The 24,411-nt window shown below is 32.2% G+C and overlaps 2 protein-coding genes across 2 annotated transcripts in view; both read right to left on the minus strand.

Annotated features, from left to right (window-relative positions):
* LOC129223313 (leucine-rich repeat flightless-interacting protein 2-like) overlaps positions 1-8,915 on the minus strand; it is a 75,969-nt gene extending 67,054 nt beyond the window's left edge. Inside the window, exon 1 of the mRNA XM_054857880.1 lies at positions 8,783-8,915. Coding sequence (XP_054713855.1) covers positions 8,783-8,869 — 87 coding nt within the window. The 5' untranslated portion in view covers positions 8,870-8,915. The remainder of the gene's footprint in view (positions 1-8,782) is intronic.
* Positions 8,916-19,608: 10,693 nt separating this feature from the next.
* On the minus strand, positions 19,609-20,325 carry LOC129223314 (uncharacterized). The gene has a single exon (XM_054857881.1). It carries the CDS (start codon positions 20,323-20,325, stop codon positions 19,609-19,611), a length of 717 nt encoding a protein of 238 aa, XP_054713856.1.
* Positions 20,326-24,411: the final 4,086 nt, after the last annotated feature.

Raw genomic sequence — 24,411 nt, forward strand, 5'->3', positions numbered from 1 at the left:
AATATAATTTTTTAAATGCTTTGATTTTTATTTAAAAAAAATAAGGTTTCTTCCTTCCTTTTAGTAAGTTTGTAAATTATGTCTATTGAACATTTTCCAATTGGTTGGAAAAAAATTCCATTAAAAGTTGAAGCTGTTTAAAAAATTATTAATAAATACATTGCTATAAACAAAACAGAAAAATTTTCATTTTCATTTGGTTCAAGAACGTACGTTATTTATATTTATTAACAAATTGCAAATATTATTGGTTTTATTGAATTTATGTGACATGGTGTGGGGGGGGGATAATTCCGAATATGTCGAATGAAATCCCAATGTTACCAAATGATAAAATTAGAGTATGCACACATTATACATACATAACATCTACTGCGAAGGAAAATTGAGCATCATTGAAAACAATTTAAAAAGTGAAAAAAGTAATATTAAGGCAATAATATTGGCTTCTAACTTGTCAATTCAATAAGTCAAATGTTGACCCAAAAAAATGTTTTCGGAGGTCACAGTGACATCTGGTGACGAAGTTGTGGGGGGGGGGGGGGGGCAATTTCTTAAGTTCGCCACGGGCACCAGACCCCCAAGGTACTGGGGGGAATAGCCCCTTGAGTGTCCTAACTTGCTACAAATATTCATGCATTAGAGCTTGTCACTTCTCTAGGCGCTCAGAAGAATGTTAATGGTAAATGCAGAGCACAATTCCCGTCCAAATAAAATAATGGCTATGTAAACTGTTGAAAACTGAATAAAATTGGGGGGTGGGATTTTGAAAAGGGAGGGAGGAGTGATGAGGGAAAATTGTGCTAAAATTTGGATTTGGGAGGAGGGGAGGGTCATTTTGCACAAGAATAATAAAGAATGATGTTAAAAGCATGTTGAATGGGGTTTTTTGCTGCACAAACATTTTCCTGAAAACAAGGTTAGAACTTTGTTCAGCTCAGATTCATGTAATCATGAAGGATTAAAAGCAGTTTTGGCAAAGACATAATTACAGTAGAGAACCAATTATCCGGGAAGTTCGGGACCATCGCTATCCCGGATATCTGAATTTCCCGGTTTTCTGGATCGGTAAAAAGCACTATTAGCTGATTGTTTATGAAGCTTAAATTACTATAATAAATAGTAATATATATTCGAATAAGAAGAAAACAGTTCAGAAACGCTTATAAATATCGAAATATTAAAAACTACTAGTGAGAGAAAAATTTAAGCTCCAAAACTCTTAAGTTATTCGTAAGACTTGAGACCCCTCACAATCAGTTTGAACACCACTTTCGATATTTTAGAATGAAAGAAAATAAAGAGTAGGGCAAGAAACAAGTTTTTGAAGGTAAATGTGCGGTTTTTTCTAGTGTATGAAAGAATTTGTTTTCATGAAGGCATTTTTTTAAAAAATGTTTTGCAAAGATTTTGAGTTTGCGATTACAATAGTTATTGATAACTATTGATTTTACATTTATATTAAGTTAATATCAATAGAAATTTGATTTATGAGTCTTTGCAACCTTATTAGTCTTGCGTTTAACGAGTTCAAGATTCCACGATCAACTATCTGGAAAATTCGCGAATCTGGTTTTCGGCGTTTCTCGCGCTTTCTCGACGTCAGTTACGCTCAAAACGGCTTTAGTTAAAGGCCATTGAATGAAATATCGCATTTGAATGCGACAATATTCATTTCTTTAGTTTTCAGTTGGAATAAAAATCGAAAACTTCAGACTTACGAGAGTACTTTTTAATTCAAGAAAATATTTGCCAGGCGTAAGGCCCTTTGAAGTTCGTTTTTGTAAACATTTTCCCGAGTTATACGTGAGAAATATGGTATTTATTAAGAAACCGTTCATATTTGTTTAGGCATTTCAAAAAAAATGCTTAGTTTTTCAAAAATTGCCGAAAATGTATTTTTTAAAAATAGCGGGAAAATCGGGAAAAAATTGCCGGTTTTCTGGTTCCCGGATAAAAGGTTCTGCACTGTATAAATCATTATGGTTAAAAGTCACAAAAAGGTACCTGGTCATTGACCCTAAAGTTAAAGTTCCCAGAAGTTACACTTATCCGACAAAAAAAAAAGTCTTTGTTTCATTTTGAAAAGCAACACAACAGCTTCTTACCCTATTATTTTCAAAATTTTATCACCTAACAAACAGGCTGTTTTTGGGGAGTGAAAAAAACTTTTCTTCTGAAGTTTAAGTAATTTTTTTATATCAAAGGACTGCCATCAGCTTTTTTTTTTTTTTTTTTTTGCACTTCCAGTAGGGGGAGGTGGAATACATTGGACCGTGGAGCATAATGGACCAGTCTCAATTATTTTAATACTATTAATATTTTTTATTTTATTTTATGACCAACACATAGCACCTATGGTCCTACAAATCCTATAATGAAGTCACATGGTACAGTTAGAGTGAACAAATTTATTCCAGAAAGTGTTATTTCAGTAGTCTCGAGTAATTTTCGGAAAGCTGTAACTTCTTTTTTTTAAAAATGATTTTCATTAAGATTGTGGGGAAAAAACCTCCTTTCTTTAAGTAAGTTCTTTTAGTTCACAATAATAGGTGATTTTTTATTTTTTTGTCAAAAAGAAAAAAAATATGACATCACTTTTTTAGACCAATAAGGTGGGGTAGGTTGGTCCACTCTTTGTAGTGCATGTTGGACCGGACCTCACATAATTTAAAAACTTTTTTTTCTCTCTTAAACTCAATAATTATAACAGCATTCTATGTGTTTGAATATTATACATTCATTTTATGTTACATATGTTTTGAAATAATAATACAGTCGGTGCTCATTATAACGACCACTCATTATAAAGACCAATCCATTATAAAGACCAATCCATTATAAGGTTCAGTGGTAATAGTCCCAACTTTGTTTCCAATGAACTCTATGTTAATTTGCTTCCGCTACAACGACCACTCTGCATCATTTAATCCAATACAGCGACCGAATTCAGCGATTCACACTATTCCTGGTGTTTTTTCCAATGCCACTAATATGTAACTTGAAATGACCTTCATTACCGTCTACGGACTGGAAGAAGGTGAAGATTACAAAGTGGGTATCCTTACAGCTTTGCATCTTTCTAAATCAGCATGGAATTCAGAAAAGACCATCAAGAATTGCCTCCACCATGTTGATTTTAAAAAGCAAAGGAAAAATGCTTAAACGATTTTTCAGGCAATCCAAGATGAAAATTTCGATGAAAAAGATGAAATAATGTATAAAATTTCTAAAAAAAAAATGAAATTGGTAGAAGTGTTAAACTTTAACTGTTATGCTAAAATCAATTATGATTTAGAATGTGTCAAACACACGTCTGTCAGAAAATGAAGTACCTCTCGATATTGTGCACAAAAACAAATTAATGTATCATGATCAGATGAAGAAGAAGAAATTGAGACCAAAGTTCCCAGTATGAAAAATGTTTCAAATGCTCGAGAGACTTTTTAGTTTCTTTGAATGGAAAATTATGTTTTGCAAAAATCATATGTGCTAAAAAGGAAAGCAACTCTTTCTGATTTTATCTTCAGAAAATAAATGATTTGTAAGTATTGTAATACAATTTTTCCTATATTTTCTACTTAGAAATATTTTGTCATATTTTGCACCCATAATTAAAAATGAAAAATCCCATGATAAAAAATAATTTGGACATTTTACTGGAATCTTTAAAAAAGTGCCAATTGTATTGGAACAACGGAACATACATGATGCATGTGTATTAGGGTGGTCCTTATTTTTGAAGTTGCAGATATTTTACGCGACGCCCCCTCAATTTGTTCCATTGTACAAATAAATGATCCTTGCAAAATTTTAAGTCAATCCATCAATATTAACACGTGCTCCTAGGGCCTCCTTTTTTAAGTTTCGAAGAAAAAACTGCGGATTTTCTCATTTTTATGTAAAAATATTCTAACGTTTTATACTTAAAGTAGTTTTGAACCTCAATAGATGTTGCTACTTCCAGACCGAAAATTCTCTCACTTTCATTCTGTAAAATTTAACATGTTACAGAGAATAAAATGTACAACAATGGCCTTGGGTCAAGCGTACCGCTCTTCTGCGCTTGTTCCAACCAAGCAGCAGGGGAGCGTTTCTTCCCATCAAAATGGACACAAGGGATTCTATAGGCATCAATGAATGGCCTAGACAATTAATGAACGATCTTTGACAACAACAAATTGCCTCCTCCAGGCTTTGGGGGTGTTGATTTACAAAATTCCCTGTGTATGTAATAGGTGTGTCAAATAGAGTCGCAAGGTTTCAATGCTATAAATATAAGTAATTGCAATTATATTTTAATTCACTGTTCTTTAGTTTTAAACATATATAAATGCTTATGCAATTTTTAATTTTTAAAACATAAATTTCGAAAAATCCTCGATTACTCCCAACATAAAAATATACTGTATTTTCCATAGCTAAAATATAAATTAAAAAAAAATATATTCAGATCGAAACAATATAGAAATATATACGTTAAATTAATTTTCTTCTATTTCAGTACATAGTCCTTTATTATCTTTAAATTCTTGCGATTCACAAGATTTAGAAAACGAAATGGGTATCTATCCTAACCTGTTGAACTTTTGTTTTCTACAGCTGGTCTACCACAATGCAAAAAAGCTTGACAACTATTTATATCTACTAGCCTTTCATCACCGTTAGACAAATGCCATATTAGGGATAGAGATGTTATTCATTTATTTACAGCCTATGTAGATGCAGTAAATTTAAATCCAAATGACCTAGCGATCAATCGTACATTCCTTAAGAGAGCAAAAGAAAATCTTCGAGAGGTAAAATTAAATTTCATGAATTTAAGTTTAGATTTTGTAGTTATTCACTGGAATACAAAACTACATCCAGATGTAACTGGAAAAAGAACGCCTACAAGATTACCTTGATAGCTTCAGGTCCTAATATTGAACAGCTACTCGGAATTCCTTAAATATTTCTTCAGTTGCACATGGTATCTTAGATGATATCTCTTTATTGCTAACTGTTCTAGCTGTAGTGTTTGATACAACGACTTGTAATACCAACCGTATAAATTGTGCATGCAATTTTTAGAGCAAAAACTGAAGGGTGATATATTACATTTTGATTGCCATCATCATGCACTTGAAATCATACTGCAGTGTGTCCTTAAAGAAGTTCTTGCCTTTCTTAGTTCTAGATCAGATATTCAATTATTTAAGTGCTTCAAAATTTTGTGGAAAGATCTCCATCATTCAGAACTTATAACAATTCAATCAAGTACACATACCACTTAAATTCTAAAAGACGAAGTTGATAACATATTATTGTTCGTAAAAAGCGGAATTGAGAAAGATTACAGAGAATTCTCATAACTTGTAATAATATTTCCTGTTGAATTTCCTCCAGCAGGGATATGTTTTCAGCAACCTGGAGCTTATCCCTGAGCCACATGGGTGGCAAAAGGAATTTTTGTTTAAAAATTTTTATATTTAGGAAAAATTGACCTTACATGAAAAAAAGCCCGTCAATGCTGTTTTACAAATAAATGCTGTATGAAAATATGTTTTTCGCAGCAACCCAATCGAGGCTGCTTCGAATAATATAATATGTCTGAAAAACTTGCAGCGTACAAAATGACGACTAACATGCAGCAGAAGCAGTGGATGGAAAATTCATAAATCACTTATGGTATTTAGGGGATAAACTAGTAGCTTTGTCCGTATTGGATGAAGGAATTAATTTTGAAGATAGGAAAAGACTAGTCCAAAAAATGCTTGTGATAAGGAAGACGTGTCTGATGACTGTTAACACATTTAAGATAACAGTAGATGATTTGGAATACTTTCTTAGTAAAGATCTTCCTCTTTATAGAATCAATTACGAGTCAATAAAACTGTTTGATAAGTTACAAATACTAAAAGGTTTTTTCCAATTTGATCCTGATTCACGGCAAAATGAAGGAAGTTATTTAAAGGGAAGAGATATTGTTAAAATACTGAAAATTGTGAATAATACAACTGAAAGCAGCACAATTAATCGAAGAATTTCACTTACCAAATATGAGTCACAAAGCAATTTATTTTACAGACCGTCCAAGACTATCGGAAAAAAATACACACTATCGAGATACATTGAGAAAAGCGTACGATTAAGGAAAGTTTCTAAAGCATTATTTCATTCTTATTCAAAGTAAAATCTTTAGATGATATAGAGTAATTAAAAAGTTTAATTTTAGTGCTACCTCACTGTAAAAATATTTTGCAAACCTAGGGGGAACGATGTACTGGGTCTGAAGTAAAAACTCGGAAGATTTGTGGGAAAATTATCAAAAGTGTTAAAGTTCAATGGCCTAGGGGCACGTGTTATTATTGACCGATCGAGTTCAAATTTTGCACACGTTACTTCTTATTATAGTGTCACAAAACTAGGGGGCGTCACTTGTTGAATTCCGAAAATTTTTTTTCCCATATAAATAAGGACCACCCTAATGTGTATATATTAAAAAAATTCTATCTCTTATAATGACCACTCATTATAAAGACCTTTTTCTCTGGCACGGAGATGGTCGTTATATCAAGCATCGACTGTAATAAAAAAATTAGAGCAAAAAAAAAAAAAAAAAAAAGATAATTATTTAACAAAAATTACACTAAATTAATTTTACCAAAAGATCCATTTCATATCTGCACTTTTTTACAATTTAAATTTTCAAATATACTTCTAATTTTTTCCCAACAATTCTTTTCTAAGAGTAAAATATGCAATATACATGTTTTCATGCTATAATGAAGTTCCTGTATTAAACAATTTTTTTTTTTTGCTAAACAAGCACTCTACATAGAAACAAAAGAAAACAAATATTCAATTAAAAGAATAAAAAAATACAATTTTACTTAAGATCATCTAATTTTATTTCTTATATTTGATCTTAAAACACAAAGACATGCTAAATTAAAGCTGTCAATTTTATTGTACTTTTTCTTTGAAATATATGGTATTAGTATAACCCAGTTCAATAAAAGTGCTTCTCCGAAGTTCTGGAAGTAGCACTTTTATGTTCCCAGATATCATTTAACACATCTTTAGTTAACTTCAATATTGTCTCATGAACATTCAATAATTTATTTTTTAAAAATAATCGTGTACTAATGGTGAATTCTTATTACTGTTTTCATTAAAGATTTATCAATTAAAATCAATTTAATAAGTTATATTGATCTTTAAACTATATTTTTCAAACAAGAATAAGGTAGTTACAACGTTTGATAATATATATCACTAAAATTATAACACATGCTGTTTGAGTTATGTGGTCCAATGTATCATATTGTATATGTCCATCATATGTCCACCAGGCGGACCAATGTATCATATCTGTGGGGCACATTGGTCCACTTTATAAGATTTCGTTAAAAAATTAATATAAAAAAAGTTTATCAATTCAACATTTCAAAAAAATCTGTTGTGTATTGTGTTGAGAAGTGTTTAGTGAAACTTTTATTGTAGAAATCAAACAGCTCATTACATTTTTTGATGAGATAAAAAATAAGTAAAAAAGCGGACCAACGAGCCCCACCTTCCCAAATGCATAATTATTTGCAAGAGGGAAAAAAATAAAAAAATAGCTTCTTACTGTACCTTATTATAGTTTTTATGCTAGAAATGACGAAAGCGACACATTTTGAACCACAATTTGAGCCCGTAAATTTTCCAATTATTTTTGAATTATTTCATTCAAACATAAAATATAGTATACAAATGAAAGTTAATTAATTACTTTTAAATTATGTAATTAAAGTAATTGAATTCTATGCAATTAAAAGTAATGAGCGACGTGAAATTTTATTCAGTAATTAGTAAGCATTACTTGGACTCTAAAGGTAATGTACCTCAGAAAACAATTGGTTGTTAGCTACATAATGAAAAATTAAATAACATACTAATTTGACATATTTTATTACAAATATGAAATGTTCATAGTTTAAATTATTAGAAACTAATTAAAGAAATTATAAGTAAACAGGAAAAAAATCAAAAGTTAAATGAATTATGTTTTCAGAGTAGGTATATGCATATAAATATACATACTCTATCAATATTGACTGGCCTTGATTGGGGGGGGGGCTTCTGAAAATTGAGTTTGTGACAAGAAGGAGGAAGAGGGCAACTAATATGACACTACATTTTTTAAAAATAATAATGATTATGAAAAATAGTATGACATGTAACAAAGGGGAGAGGGGTAAGATGTACACAGTGTGACAGAAGAGTGAATGGGGGTTAGAAAAGTTGAAAAAATATATATATAAATAACATGATATCATTTACGAACAGTCTCCCCCCCCCCTCCAACACTAATTTAACAAGATGTTGACATTTTCCATAAGCAGATATTTGACATGATGGATAAAACCAGATAAAACAGTGACATGTCAAAAAATTAAAACCATGATAATAACCGCTCTAAATTATAATTATGAAATATTTAAAATTGTTAATTACGAAATATTAAAATCTAACAGAAAGCAATTTTGTTAAGAGAATTTTTCATCTTCTAAAAGGTGATCAGATACTAGGAAAACTAAATAGGAACTAAAATTTCAATAACCAGGCTCTTGGCATTGGCATATGTCCAAGATACGTTTAAAATACGAGCGGCTCAATCCATATAACTTTAGACATTACAAAATTATCAATAATTTAGATCACTATACGTGAGGTATTTCACAAAAACAACTGACGACAGATGAAAATAACTGACTGTCAATCTTCGCGTTGAAGCAAAGATTGACGAGCTTACCTCTTTTGCAATTTGATTGAATGCTTGGTCTTCGGCAGCATAGAGCTTGCCTGTGACTCTACGTCGACCACTACTTGAAGTAGCCATACGAAAATAAAATAATCACGAAAGCACATATGACGGGATTAATCTGGAAAAAAGATGAAAGTTAGGAATTAGTATTAACACATTACATGACCTGTCAAAAAGGTTTTTTTTTTTTTGTTTCTGAGAGAACCTATAAAATCAATTATATATACATATAGAGCAATATAAGAAGCGATTTATATAGATATTTTGGATGATATAGATCAATCGGTAAACACTGAAGAATTGTCACAAAAACACCATTTGGTCAAGATTCAAATTAGAATGGTGATGGATAAAAAGCAATAAATACCTGATAGCATGCAGATTTAAAAGTAGACAGTTACAATTCAGAGAACATCAAAGTGACAATGAAAACATAGCACTCAGCTGCACTGGCAGCAATTTAAACAATTTACCCGTATACGGTAACAACCAACATCCGTAATCACCATGTTAAAACATCTAGCAAACACAATCGTTGCCATCTACAACGCGACTTTCTCTTTCATTAAAGGTGACGATGCCAAACGTCTTGATAAAAAATCTTGATTGCAGAAAGTGGTGTTTTTTTATTGGAAGCATAGACTAATAATAAGAGTAGACCGAGCTAGAGTCCCTGGACTCTAGACCGAGCTATGGCAACCCTTTTGCTGCTCATAAACCAAACCATGTGACTGGTGGATATCCTAGCAACAGCGGGCGTTAATCGTAGCAGACGATCAACGCCAGCGCGAAATAAAATAAATAGAATTGATGGAACACGGAAGAATGATCTTTTATGGAGTCCGATTTGTAAATTTGTTATTCTAAGTTGTAAATATTTTGTTAATATAGTGAGTTTTTCGTTTAGATAGTATTGTGCATTTTCTTTAGTCAATTTCAATAACTCTCTAAGCAATAAAAGATGCAAGCGACCAAGAAGAATCGGCAAACGGTAAGATTTTTACCTACAGTTTCAATTTAAGATACCGATTAGTACGTTTTTGCGTTAACGCAAAACGTTTACGCCATTTCGTTCACGCCAACGCTGACAGCTCCAAATGAAATAAAAGTTACCGAAAACTGATCAAAAACTATTACTAATGTCAAAATAATGCATAACTAAAAGAAAAACAGTTCAATCTCTGCACCTGAAAGTTTTTTTTTATGAAAACACATTGTCTTAAAATACATGTCGAGTGCCAAACTATAGATAATGCTGCCATCTAGCAACCATGCTGCCAAAGTCTTCGCCAAGCCCTTCCACTAGTCACATGATACATCTATGAACCAATTTTCTTTATCAGCAAGAATGAGAAAGCTCGGTCTACTCTTATTATTAGTCTATGATTGGAAGTGTCTGCTACTCCTCGATTTTTCTAGCAACCTTTGTAGTAACTTGGCGTGGTTTCAGACGTCCTCGATATTTGGCGATCACGTTCGCGTTGTTTATGTTTATTCCAGCGAGAAACAACTGCGCCTCGTGCTTTTTCGGCATACTTTCCTAAATGGATAGTATTTTAATGATCTAATTATTGTAATTATAGAGGAATGACTATTGAAGTAGGGGCGAAGATTTCCTCATTTGAAAGCTTACAAGACAAATTACGGAAGAAGAGAATTTTGTGCATTTTGATGTGCAAGATTCTGCTAAATTGACGAGTGATGTTCATATTCGATACAAGTTGCTTCCTCTTTAAAAAATAATACTACGTTGCATGTATTAGCTGTTTTATAAGGTTATAAATAAATACACTGCTCAAAATGTGTCGCAATTCATTAATGACTCTTAAGTTTGCCGATGATTGGTTTTATGAACGTATTTAGTCACCAAAGAAGATATCTATTGTTTTTGAGACCTCGATTTGGTGTATTTTTAATCAACATTAATGTAGCTTTCTGTTTGATAATACATTTATTGCATTGACTGACATTTTTTATACTAAAAACTCCTACAGCTCAACAGGCAATTAAAATAGCAATAGGTAATTATTTTATACTTAATGCCAAATTGCTTCGTGTAATATCTTTTCAATAGTGTTTTACAGCTCTTTTACTGTGTGTTATTCTTGTTGCACTGTAATGTTTGTATTATATTCCTGGCTTCTTTTTTCTTTTCATGACAATGCATTACTGGGCCAGTTTTTGTAAGGCTACTTTTATTTAAATATGGATAGCATCTTGTCGAGTAGATGTAAATAACAGCTAAATTGTTAGTGATTTTGACTTGGAGTTTATGGCAACTATGACGTTAGGCGACTACAATGGTTTGATGCGCATGAACGAACGAAAAGTACCCAAGGATAATTTGGTAAGGCAAATTTTAATAATTAAGTTTAATTTATGTTTCACAAAAGAACTAGATAAGTGCCCAAAAAAACAGTATTGAAAACTTCAATTCTTAAAGAATCAAAATATTTATTTAAAAATTGATGCACCTAGTTAATCTATTACAAAATTGTTTCGCTCGACCTTGCATGTCGATAATATGATTTGATGCGGGTAAAATGTTACAATGTATTTAATATTTCGCTATTGAGGTGTAAATGATGTTTGATGCACTTTTGAATCCATTGGGAGACCTGGAATCCTATTTTCTCAAGTATTAACCTTGAAGTGGCTACTGCTGAAGCACTGATCACAACTGGTGTGTTTATCTTATATGTCTGTGAGCACTCCAAGTTAAAATGCATCGTGTGCAAAGCATTTCCCTGCTTGACATTTGGTATTCTTGATTTTTTTTCTACGCACAGAAGGCAGAAATTCATATTAATTTATTATAATTGTTCTCCTTTTAGATGCTATTCTATATTGTTCCTCTGAGTAAGTAGAAACGTGGTGTAATAGACAACAGAAATATAATAATTTGTTTATGAAAACAGTGAAAACTCATGCATTGCGTACTATTCCATTGTGATGCATTGTAAAATTGTTGCATTTAAGATTTAAATTAAGTTGTTTTTTCCCCCCATAGTTAAAGAAGTATTTTGGGCGTGCAGCTTCAGAAACTGAATTCCTTACTGAATGGTACATGGTAGAGAGATTTGGCTTCATTTACTGTCAGTCATTTCCTCTGCTTGTACTTTTCAGTTTAGCCTGAACCTGAAGAGTAACAACTGAATCAACAGAAGTATGGATCTGTATGATGTTTCAAGGGTTTTCATCTGTAAGAGGTAATCAAGTAGAAAATCATACAACTTTAGTTGTATGTAGTATTTTTAAAGTAGATAAAGTAGTATTTTTACTTATTATCTTAGTAATATTTTAAAAAGTTGATAAATGACACAAGCCTACATGAACTTTTTCCCATGTATTCTAACTTGTGATTGTTTATTGATTTGTGTTCAAAAAAAGTTAAGCAGAGTAAGCTATTAAAAACAGCTTGTTAACCTATTAAAACTATTAAATAAATGATTTAATTAGAAATAGATGAGAAATATAATACAGTTGACTCTATCTAACGACTTTCAGGGGACCACAAAAAAATCGTACTTAAGGCTGCTCTTCAGTGAGGGAAAACTTTGAAGTTAGGGTGTAAATGACTTTCTTCCTTGAACGATGGGCGTGAACCTGAATCAAGTGATTGACACTTCAACAGCCAATGGAGTGGACGGTAATCGATGTAAGGCAGGAACACGTGACCTGTCACAGCTGTCATTGTTCTGGAGGGAAAGAAACCCCTAAATGACCCCCGTCGTGAAGAGCAATCAAGGAAATTAGCTGGCGGCCGAAACCCCACTTGAACAGTACCGATGCGAAGGTTGAACAGAACAGAAAATAAAGTCAGTACCAAAGGGTCTGCCGTAGTTTTTGAAACAAAGTTTTTTTTTTTTTGGATATGCGTTCCCAGATTTTATATTCATGAAAAATTTATGAATGAAAAGAAAATTTATCATAAATTGAACAGGAAAAACGATTGTCTTATTTTTTTTTTTAAACGATGTTTTCAATTGCCACGTCCGAATCTTATTTCGTTCATAAAGCTAATTAGTTTCTTGTCTGATGTTTAATTAAAGAATGCAATTTTTTGCGTTAGGATATGATTATATATATATATATATATATATATATATATATATATATATATATATATATATAAAACAAGAGGTATAAGCTTAGTGTAAACCTGTGGTGTAGTCCCGGAAAAAAAGGGTGAGGGTGAGGAGGGAAGATTACATATCGGTTATCGGATATTTACAGTCAAGAGGTGGAACGATGCTGATTTTATTTTTAATTATTGTGAGAACGGCAGAAATGTCGTAATCAGAAAACAATTTCATATTAGGATATGGTTACATTTCAAAGAGGGGGGGGGATCCCGCTATTTTTAGTATATATGTATATATATATATGGTCCAAAAAGGAATACTTCTGCAATTCGATGGAGGATATGCAACGCTGAACTGACATTTTTGTTAATTAATCAATTACTGTTTTAGATATTTATTTATATTTTTCCGGTGATTCATCATGCGCAGGGCTGCATTTGTTTACTATCAGTAAACAAATCATCCCGCAAAAACATAGATAATCAGCATGGTGACTAGAGCAGCATACACAAGACTAAATGATTAATATACTTCTTAAAATTGAAATTCTTTTTCAAAAATAATAATAATAATAATAATAATAATAATAATAATAATAATAATATTTTACGCATTAGACGAAAAGTGCAACAGGCTATAATAATAAGTAGTTGGTAAGTCTTTTATTGAAGTGTATTTTCGAAGCAGCAGTTATATGATGTTTGAGAACATTTGAAAATACATTTCGTGGGTGGAATTACACGAGCAACAGGGAATTACTTGCAATAATGTACTTAAATTAAAAATACAAGCTGCAGTTTACTTGCAGTACACTTGGAACAATGTACTTCGACTTATTCAAATGCAAAATGTTAGGAGGAATAGAATAACTTTTTAAAACTTTTGATTTTTTTTTCTTCTCAGGTCTTTTTTTTTCCTAATGGTTTTCAATTTTTGGTTACATTAGTTATGCATTGCTTTCTGCGATTCAAAATAGTAATAATAACAATAAACATAATCAGAAATGCTTTCCTTTCTGCGGATACTATGGTGAGAAAAGCAACGGCTAAAAGCATAATTTTCAGAAAATTCATTCATGCTCGCATTTCGAAATTAAATGAAACCTCTTTATTACCACACAATGTTGACAGCTTCGTGCAAACGAAGTCCTAAACTTGATAGCTGCACTCAATCAAGCTTTCATTGATGCAAACTATTGCAATCAATCAAACAATCGTAACAATTACGTGGAATATTCCCTATTTACGTCAATTGTTTGCTTGTAAGAATGTGAACAATGTCTTACATACGTAATTTATATTCAGAAAAAAATATCAGAATTGAAAATATAATTCCACATTTGCAAATCACACACATTAGTATACTATCCTTTAAATTTTAAAAATATTTCAATTTAATTTTTCTCTTTTTGTATAAAAGTATTCATGAAGCATAATTTATAAATTGTTGAGTGTACTAACATTTATTGCTCTAATTTTTCTAATTTTTCTTTTCTTTTTTTTTTTTTGATCTCTTCTCGACTTCCCGGAGAAATTTTAAACTGTTAGCAAAATTAGGGTAACTCAAATAACTCCAGAACGTGGAAGAGAAATCTGTCAGGCCCAATAAAAACTTTTTGAATGATGTAAAAGACAGAAACACATGTATCTATCTCTATTGATAAAGATGTTCTTAATAACCCCGAAACAAGTGTAATTTAATTTGCACGTTTTTACATTAAAATAGTGTAATTTCTATGTCAATAAATGTTAACATTTAAAATCAACAAAAGTTGAGAGATGTGCGCAAAGTTGCGTGAGACTAATACCAATCATTCGCCCTCGAATACCTTATTGCTTGACCAAGACCAAATATATTCTTTTTTTGAGCGACCACAGTTGGTTATTGTTTTCACTTGTCCGTAGTTGATGTTCTTTCGACTTTAATTTTCTATTCTTTTAATGCAAACTCGTCTGTTCCACGTGTCTTCGCGAGCATGTCCCTCCTCCTGGGCGGTGAAGTTCATGTCCCCGCCATCGATTTTACTTATTCCCGACCCTCTCGATTTTACACAATACTTTTCAGACAAAAACAGCATTCAGTCAACAACGTCCAGCATCCAGCCCCTGGAATTCATTTGAATGTAGACGTCTTGTATTCAAATCATGACTTTTACAAATATAATTCTGATAGGAACCATTTGTAGAAATAAGAAACCCAACGAGTAGGGTTCTACCACAATTCGTGATTGTGAAAAACATAATTTAAATTCAAGACGTCAAAATTCAAATGAAAGCTATGTTCTGGATGCTAAATGTTTCTTTCTTTTCTGTTTGGTATTAATTTTTTTTTTGAATTTTTTTCCCCCATTTATGAATAATATTAAATAATGATAATGTTTCAATGAAGCTTTAACACCATTTTAAATCGGGTGTTCCAAAATAGCTTCAATTTTTAAATGTGTAAATTGTAAATAAAATATGCACTTCAAAAAGCATGAGCTTTGTGCAAGAAATAGATAAAAGTCAAAAACAACGTCTTAAAAGCACAAGTAAAAGATGTAAATTATAAGTGTAGAAAATGCATTGCTTGATTGAAAACTTGTGGCTATGTATTTGTTTTTTTATCCAGGATATTAAAAAACTTTGACCATTGACACTTTGAATTAAAATTCAACTAGAAATTTGGTTTTTCGTACTAATATTCAAGCCGTATATATCGTATTTATGGTTCAGTTCCCTTCTTGTTGTTTACCTTTTTATAGCGAAATTGAGGCTATATACGAAATTGTTATTCGGTTCCTTAGACTTCACTATGAACAGACGCGACTGCACAGTGCATACACACAAATATATATTGATAAAGAATGTAGTTAAACAGAACCAACTGCAATTTGATATTTGAAAAAGGAGAAAAAACAATGCATTGTGTATTATTCCAGTATGATTATGATGCAAGGCAATATTTGTGCATTTAAGTTTTAAATTAAGTTGTTTTTTCCCCCTCAGTCCAAGAAGTATTTCGCATGTGCAGATGCAAAAACTGAAAATTCCTGACTAAATGGCACATAGTAGAGAGATTTGGCTTCATTTGCTGTCATTTCCTCTGCTTATGCTTTTCAATTTAGTCGGAGCCTGAAGAGTAATAACTGATTCAACAGAAGTATGAATGTGTGTGATATTTCATGAGTTTTAATCTGTAATAAGTAATCAAGGAGGAAATTATTCAACTTTAAAATCATCAAATAACAAGTGTACATGAATTTTTTTCTTATGTTCTAACTTTTTATTATTCATTGATTTGTGTTATGCAGTTGACTCTAATTCTAATATTTTTTTATCTCATAGATTTCATTGGGTCCCTAACTCTTGAGAAGGCTGTGGTTGCTTCCCGTAACTCAAAGGTTATAGCCGGTTTTTTCAGGACTTTGAGTACAGTGATTGAGAGTTAACTGTACTATGTAGTATTTTGTCTACACATCTGAGGAGCAAAAGCTAACTGTGTTAGCTTTTGCTAACTGAGCTGTTAGCGAAAGATAACAGCTCAGGCTCATTGATCTCTTGAATTTACAGTGATTGGCATAGCTAACCTAAATTAATTTTTACTGTGTATTTGTTAAGTAATTTTTATACCTTCTGACACCTCTTTACACACCCCTGATGAAAAAGTGTTACGCAATTTTACTCCATATAGAGATGTTTGGAGCTTCTTTAGATCACCTGTTTCTTTCATGTCTTAATATCTCTTACCCCATCTTTGTTAATAGCACCCATAATTTTTGTAAAATAGTTTAAATGAAAATTCAGAAAGTAAATTTTTAAGCTCAATGGAAGACTAAGTAGGAGCATATTCTTGAAGATTTAAATTTTGGATCCTCCTTTTTCTAGATATTTGCCTAGAAGCTTGTTAAGACATCTTTAAAGACATCCTACGTAGAACATTGAAGGAACAGTGTGAAGCAAGATAATGGTAGAACTAACGAGACATTGGGGAAAAATATTGAAATTATTCTGTGTAATTTGTCTGCTTGTCATCTAAAAAGGGTGGAAGTATCTGAAGACATAACATGCCTCATAACAATTCATTTAAGAGGAATTGGTTAATTTTTAAAAGGTTTTTACCATATTGTTTGGAGGCTTGCTCCATTTCCCTTGATCAAATCCAATTTGTTAAACAGATATATTTCTGTTTCATTCATGAAGAAATAAAGATTTGATCATTTGAATTGGTACCTACTATGCGTATATTTTTGGAAGCTATAAATAAAGTTCTTGTATCAAATCTCTGTGTCTGTATATTTAATGTTTTCTACCAGATTGTTATAAATTTTCTGCAACCTCTCAAATTAGCTACGATATTTTTTAACAGCTACATCTAGCCATTTCATTTAAATCTTAGAAGTGTGGTGGAAAAAAAAAACATTTTAATCATTTGAAGTTTGGTTGCTAATATTGCAAATAAGTGTTGGTTCAGTTATGTTAGGACAAATGATGAGTAAAAGAAATTGTCTCAGACATGCACTGCTCATGGATCCTTCAAGTGTGCATATTAGAGAGGATATGCCTTTCTTTTTCAAATTAATACATGATTTATAATTATTTATCTGTTTTTAGCTGATAGCCTTCACACATTTTCACTTGTTTTAGTTTTAGCCATGATTTCTAAGATTTCAAAATTTTGTTTCTTTCCTCTCTTTTTCAAGATTCTGTCATTTTTTTTTTCAAGTATTTGCAGCGTAGCACATTCTAGTCAAGAGACCCCGCATTAATACAAAGACCACACACAAACTTTGATTTCACAATTTTACTTCAAAATGTATAAATTGTTGTAACTTGAAAAAAAAAAGGCCATGGCATTCATTTGAATTTTGGCGTCTTGATTTCAAAATATGTTTTTCGAAATCATAAATTGCGATAGGACCCTACTCGTTGAGTTTCTTGTTTCTATGTATAGAACAAGGACGTAGCCAAGGGGGGGGGGGGTCCATGGGATCCGGACCCCCCCTTCCCGAAAGACCACTGTCTGCTTTTTCTCGGTTGTTGCACCTCACGACAACAAAAATTTTCCAAAGAGAGAAATTTTATGAAACCCGGTATTTTCCCCTTAAATATTGCCATTTATCGACAATTTTCCCGCGTCCGAGTCAATTCAGAACACGAGAACCTCGTGAAATAACTGCGGGTTCCCAGTTGCCGCCGGTCTCTTCCTGTGTCGCGAAGAATCCGTCCGAAAACGACGAATTTCCGATTCAACCCAACTGGGTTGTGACCTTGAAATTCGGCCCCCTCCCTCAGCCCACCAAATTGCCATCGGCAAAGTAATTGAAAACAAACATTCCCCAGTCTCATTGGGGTGGTTTTCTTTCTTTCTTCTTTTCGTTTTGACTCTTTTCCCGTTTGGACTTGATTTCCTAGACACATGCTGCACGAAGGACAGCCAGAGTGAGGTGCATCCTTGGTGAATTAGTAATTGAAATTCCTATTATTTTCTGTTTTAACACACAGTTTGTTTCTACCACGCGCTTATAGGAAACATATCTTGAACAAAATTGTAATCAGAAGAAAATTAAGTGTACATAAACTAGGTAAGTTGTAGTGTTTCCTTTTAAAGTTTTCTTAACAATACGAGCAATTTATGTGTTAATATGTTTTCCCATTTAAATAAAACTAAGTTCCGACAGCAACGAAAAAAAAATTCTACACATTTCGTGTGATTGAGGATGAGAAAAAATAAATATTAATTATTAATTTATTTTTGAACTTTATATTTTTGGTATGATTTATTTCAGATTCATTTTATATTTTGATTAATAATCTTATTTAAACTTTTAGTTTATTTTTAACAATAATAGATTACTTATCTCCCCGGAAGCTTACAACTTTTTAACTGTAATCCTGAAAAGTTCGTTTTTCTTTTTTTTTTTTTGAACATAAGTGAATAAATAAATTTGAAGTTGATGCAACGAAATTACTTTTCGCTGTATCAAAATTTTATGAAGCGAAGAATGAAATTGAAAATTACTTGAATATTTTACTGTAATCAGTTTATGAAATTGCAAGTTCGGCCATATTAACACATGTAATTTAAAAGTAATTATTAGAAATTCGTACTTTTAAATCTTACTGAAATGTGAGTCTATGGTCCCAAGAGAAGAGCAGCTAGTCATTTTTAACTGAAGAAAAAAATCTTTCTTCGATGTTGTTCCGTTTTTCAAGAAAAGCATATTTGTATTTGTTTCATTGGAATAAATTTTCTGATTAGTATTTACCGCCTTTTTACTGAGGAATTATTTAATAAGCGTCTATGCATCCATCATTAGTAAATTGCGAAGGTAGTATTAAACGTAAAAAAAAAACAGACATGTGCATTTAACTATAAAATTACTGGGTGAAAGTTTCTGCTATTTAGGGGAGAGTCGGGTAAGTTGGAGACCCTAAGACTTTTTACATTTCTAAGACAGAACTAACTACATTTGAAAAAATATTTTTGTACTAATATCTTCGTACAACTATTGCCTAGTGACAGTTTATTTCCCTGCCATGTAAACAATTTATATTTTTGTTAATCTTGCTTTTTTACTCCCATCACAAAGTATCCATCTTACCCGATGGTGCGGGTAAGATGGATACCAGTGGAGGGTAAGATGGCGATTACGTAGTTGATTCCATTTGACAAAATAAAATAAACTCGTTATGTCAAGTATAATAACTATATTTTATTTTATGCCCAAAATTATGAATTTCCAAAAAATTATGAACAAAAATCACATATCCAAGACTTCTTTTTTGCTTCGGAATTTGACAGTCCAGTACAAGCCGCATGAGCCCACTTGTGGCATTCTGCACAATTGAACCACAGTTCATTTTTTCCGAAGTCATCACATATGATGCATACTTCATCGACTTCTTCATCTGAGTTATCATCTTCGTCCATGTAATGTATGGATACGGAGGAATCTGATGAATAGTCAAAATAAGTTTTTGAGCATTTTTTCTTCTCTACGACCTTAGTTTTATTCTCTACGACCTTAGTTTTTTTCTTTCCTTTTTTTGCTTCTCTTCTTTCCTTTTGCTTCTTCCTTTCTAATAAATATTCTTTTACAGGCGAACTTGTGGCATGTAGCGATGGAGCTTTAGTCCTTTGTTTCTTTACCTTTGGGGGAGCTAAAGGGAGTACCAGGATATCGGGGGCATTAGATGGACCAGCAACAGGTTGGATATCGGAGGCATTAGAAGGACCAGCAATAGGTTGGGTGTCGGCATCATGAATTTCGGAACTAGATGTGGCATAAGCCGCTGTTGTCACAGCAGGTTCAAATTCTTCAGCTGAGAAAATTTGTGAATTGAGGGGAACAATCCCCGCTGCTTCAAATCCTTTCACTGCGTTATTTAGCGTAGCCGCTTTGGCATACGCTTTGTGAAAGAGGCTAGGTACATTCTTCACAGCAACAGTTTGGCCAGGATTCATAGTTAAAAAATCATTGCACACATTACTGTAGGCAGTTTTCAAAGGACCGAAGAAACTGACGTCCAAAGGCTGCATCCGGTGGGTTGTGTGCGGGGGAAAACCAAGGAGAGTGATAAAGTTGTCCCTGCAAAAATTTACTGCTTCTAGGGTTATGTGTGATGCGTGATTGTCCATCAACAGCAGAATCTGATTGTCAGCTGAAGGTCCTACATTTTTTTTAAAATGGCTCAGCCATTCCAAAAATATTTTGGCATTTATAAAGCTGGAGTCTGGATTGCAGGCAGCTTGGGATCCAGGTGGTGCATCATGCAGCAAATAATCTTGCATGCGCACTCTTTTAAAAATAAAAAGTGGAGGCACATAATGTCCAGTTGCGCTGACACAGCAGACCACACTCACATTTGAGCCTCTCTCAGCCGAAGATACTTTAACCACCCGTCGTTTGCCTGTTGGTGTTATAATGAGAGGGGATTTTGTTGGTACAGTTGAGCAACCTGTTTCGTCAACATTGTAAATCTGGTGTGGCTCATATCTGTGTTTCTTCATAATTTCAATCAATAAATTAAAGAAGTTTTGCACACTTACTTCATTAAATGCTGCTAATCTTGCCACTGAGGTCGCCTCTGGCTTACGTAAAGATAAATTAAATTTACTTAAAAAGTTGCTCACAAAATCTTTTCCAGCCATCCTTTCTTCTTTATTATTTAGATGTTCAGCATAATCAAATGCGATTCTTGCAAAATCTTTCTTTGTCAAACCAAATGCACGTCTGTCTATATCTGTAACATAGGTTTTTAGCAAGAGTAATTGTTCCTCAGTAAAAGTATTCTTAAATCTTCCAGCGTTCTCAGGAAATGGCTCTTTGTTCTTCCTTTTATCCACATAACGCCGAAGAGAAGTTTGAGGCAGAGAATATTTTTTTGCTGTTGTTAAAATGAACGCTCCTCTTAGTACCTCTTCAACAGCTTTATCCATACCTTCTTTGGACCAAGATTGTCTTTCCGTAATCCTTTTATATTTCCCCATCGTTTTGTTTCTAAAAAAATAAAGTTATAATCACTTTAAGGATGCTGTCATCAGTTATGAATTTTACCCCCCTTTAAACTATCCAAGAAAAGAAAAGTTGATTGATATCTTTAATATGCCTCAATTCATTGTAGAAGAAAAATACGAATAAAAATAAAGAATTCTTTTTTTTATTTAAACAAATACCTAGTCAAATTTTTTAAACATTTAAAAATATTTTTTTAAGTAATTAAACAAAATAAAAGTAAAAAAATGTCTTAAAATCTAGTTTTTACAGATAATATGTAATCCTTATAGGCACAAATATTTGATTTGAGACTAGTAAATTGCCTGCTTTTTATTTGCGTGTAAGATGGAGACCACCATCTTACCCGCCATCTTACATATCCATCTTACCCGACGACGTCATGTCGAAATTAAAGTACAAAACGAGAATAAAATTAACCGTATTTTAACTTAAAAGCAATATTATATCATTAATCGAGAAGACTAATTATGTATAAAATTGAAGAAAAGCCCAAAACACTCACCAATTTAACGCAATCCACTAATGAAAAGGTTGACAAATTTAGATATGTTCACGCTGAAATAACAAAACACAAAATGGCGGCAGTTACAGTTATTTTTCCACGCTAGGAATGTAATTCAATTGAAAGATGGCCAACACTGAAGCATATATCCCAATAAGGGGCTGCCATCTATCGCAAATAAAGAGAAACATTCAAGTCACCATCTTAGCCGCCTCTCCATCTTACCCGACTCTCCCCTACTGCGCATCTAATTAAAAAAAGGTCAATGCGAGGTACATTTTCTTGTGTTTTTCACGTCTATATTAGATTTTTTTTTAAACTCTTAATTTCTTCAAGTTAAAATTATTTGCTATTTCTTGCAATAGAATATCTTTTACTAACATCACATAAAAGAAAGAAAAAAAAAAGTCAATACCTACGTTATAAAATATGATATGCTTTCGAGAATACATGATGATTACAAAATCGCTCCTAGAATGGAAGTTATACCAATTTGAAAATGAAAGAATCAGAAGTGTTATTACTGTTAGATGAATTTTGGAAGGTAGATTTAAATCATTACTGGATTTTTAACCACAATCATTCTAAGATTTTTTTTACAAAAGATTGTCTTTAGGCTTTTGAACATCAGATGACTGTTGAGCAAAAAATTTATAAACTGAGGCTATAAGAAACCTATAAGTTTTGATTTTAAAAATTGGCTAGCTTTATGCATATTACATATTGTTAAAAATGTATCTAACTTAATGCTACTGTATTATCGCAATCGCAAACGGGACGAAGATTACCTTAATGATCAAATTTTGACGTTTGACTCCAAATCATGAAATTTTCGAGTCGAACACTTGCTTACTGCTAATAAAGACAGTAAAGTAACCAGGTTATAATCAAATATTGACATGATAATTCGTAATAGTATATATTGCCATTTTCCCTGTAGTTGTTACATTTATATTTTTAATTTGAAAAAGACTGATTTGTACAGAAGTTTTTTTTTGTATTGGCAGAATAAACTGAACTCGTGTTTGGTGGTGAGATAGGTGGGTGCGATGCCTCCTCTTGATCTTTTAAATGAAACATCAAATTGAAAACATCAGAGGAAAATCGCCAATAATGTTTAAATCATTCATGACCTTATAAAAAACATTTATAAAAAGCAATCATTTGCATTTTTTCCAAAATGTTGTTAAAATAAAAATACATAGATGCTTAATTTCATTCACCATACATTCCATTACTCGACAGGTAAAAGATCTCTCAGGTATTCGTTTGGCTTGACAAAATTAAACCCCTAGTGCAGTTTCGCACCGAAAAGAGCTCAAGTGTCTTCATCTGGTGGAAACTCGGCATCGAAATTTCCTGTGCAGTCACATCCGCGCCTTAATGGTAGCATTTGAAAGACTAGATGCCATATCGGTGGTTCGCACTAGATCCGAAAAGGCTAAAGCCTCTAACGAAGCCCCATTAGAAAGAAAAAAAAAATACCATAACGGATCCTAAGATAGCTTATTTTACCGATTCGTTTTGCAAAAAAATAATAATAACGATTTAAAAAAAACGGCAATACGCATTTTTTTTTTTTTTTTTTTTAATGATTGCAACAAAGGAAGTCTCCATCCATCAAGGAGTTAATAGTTTGTTCAAGTATTTAAATGATGGTTAGAAATGATAATTAGAAAACGGATAAAATTAGAAACTTCATTCAATTTCGTATAATCAAAAGAATGTTATAAAGTAGATAAATAAAGAACTAATTCAGGCTTTTTAAATGAAACCTTGCTAATATTTTCGTCGAGAGGGTGGTTGAATTTTGCCAGAAATCTTGTTCAAATCGGACAGGGTGGCGGAATTACGTTATATTGCATTCATAGATTGTATAGATAGAATTATATTGCATTCACATTCGACTCGATAGATATAGATTTCTTTATTTTTTTCAAATAAAATGACTTGTACATATTTTGTTGAAATATATTACAAAGCTTTAATATTTCATTAAACTATTACCTGCGTTTTCCAAGTAATCCATAGAACAGTTTTCGTTTTCCGATTTTCTTTTATTGTGAACTTTTTATTAATAGGAATTATACCACTCATTTTCAAAGCATCAGAACAGAGGAAGCTTATGTGATGGAATTTTTCTATCCATGTATGAAAACTTAGTATGGGAAAACTTTTAGTTTAATGTTAATTTTATAAACTGACAATAATTTTTTTGCCACTTAATGTAAAATTTTTGTTAAATAATTTTTTAATAAATGCTCTATCAATTTCAATTATTTAATTAATTTTAGTTAATTATCATATTTTAATAATTAGTTTCAATTGGCTTTATTTTTTAACGTAAATATGAGCTACTAATTTTGCTTTAGCATGCCTCCTCTTTTGAAGTTCGTGAAACCTTGGACCCCCCCCCCTTAACAAAGTTCTAGCTACGTGCCTGTATAGAATGGAAGTAGAGGACAAATTCACACTCATCATATCATGACCAGTGATTTTCTCGGTTAGGTAAAAGGAGGCATATTCTTAA

Source organism: Uloborus diversus, chromosome 5 (genome assembly GCF_026930045.1).
Source record: "Uloborus diversus isolate 005 chromosome 5, Udiv.v.3.1, whole genome shotgun sequence".
NCBI lineage: Eukaryota > Metazoa > Arthropoda > Arachnida > Araneae > Uloboridae > Uloborus > Uloborus diversus.

Bases quoted from the DNA above. Each gene is read 5' to 3' on its own strand.
- LOC129223314 (XM_054857881.1), bottom strand. From the start codon at position 20,325: ATGAATCCTGGCCAAACTGTTGCTGTGAAGAATGTACCTAGCCTCTTT.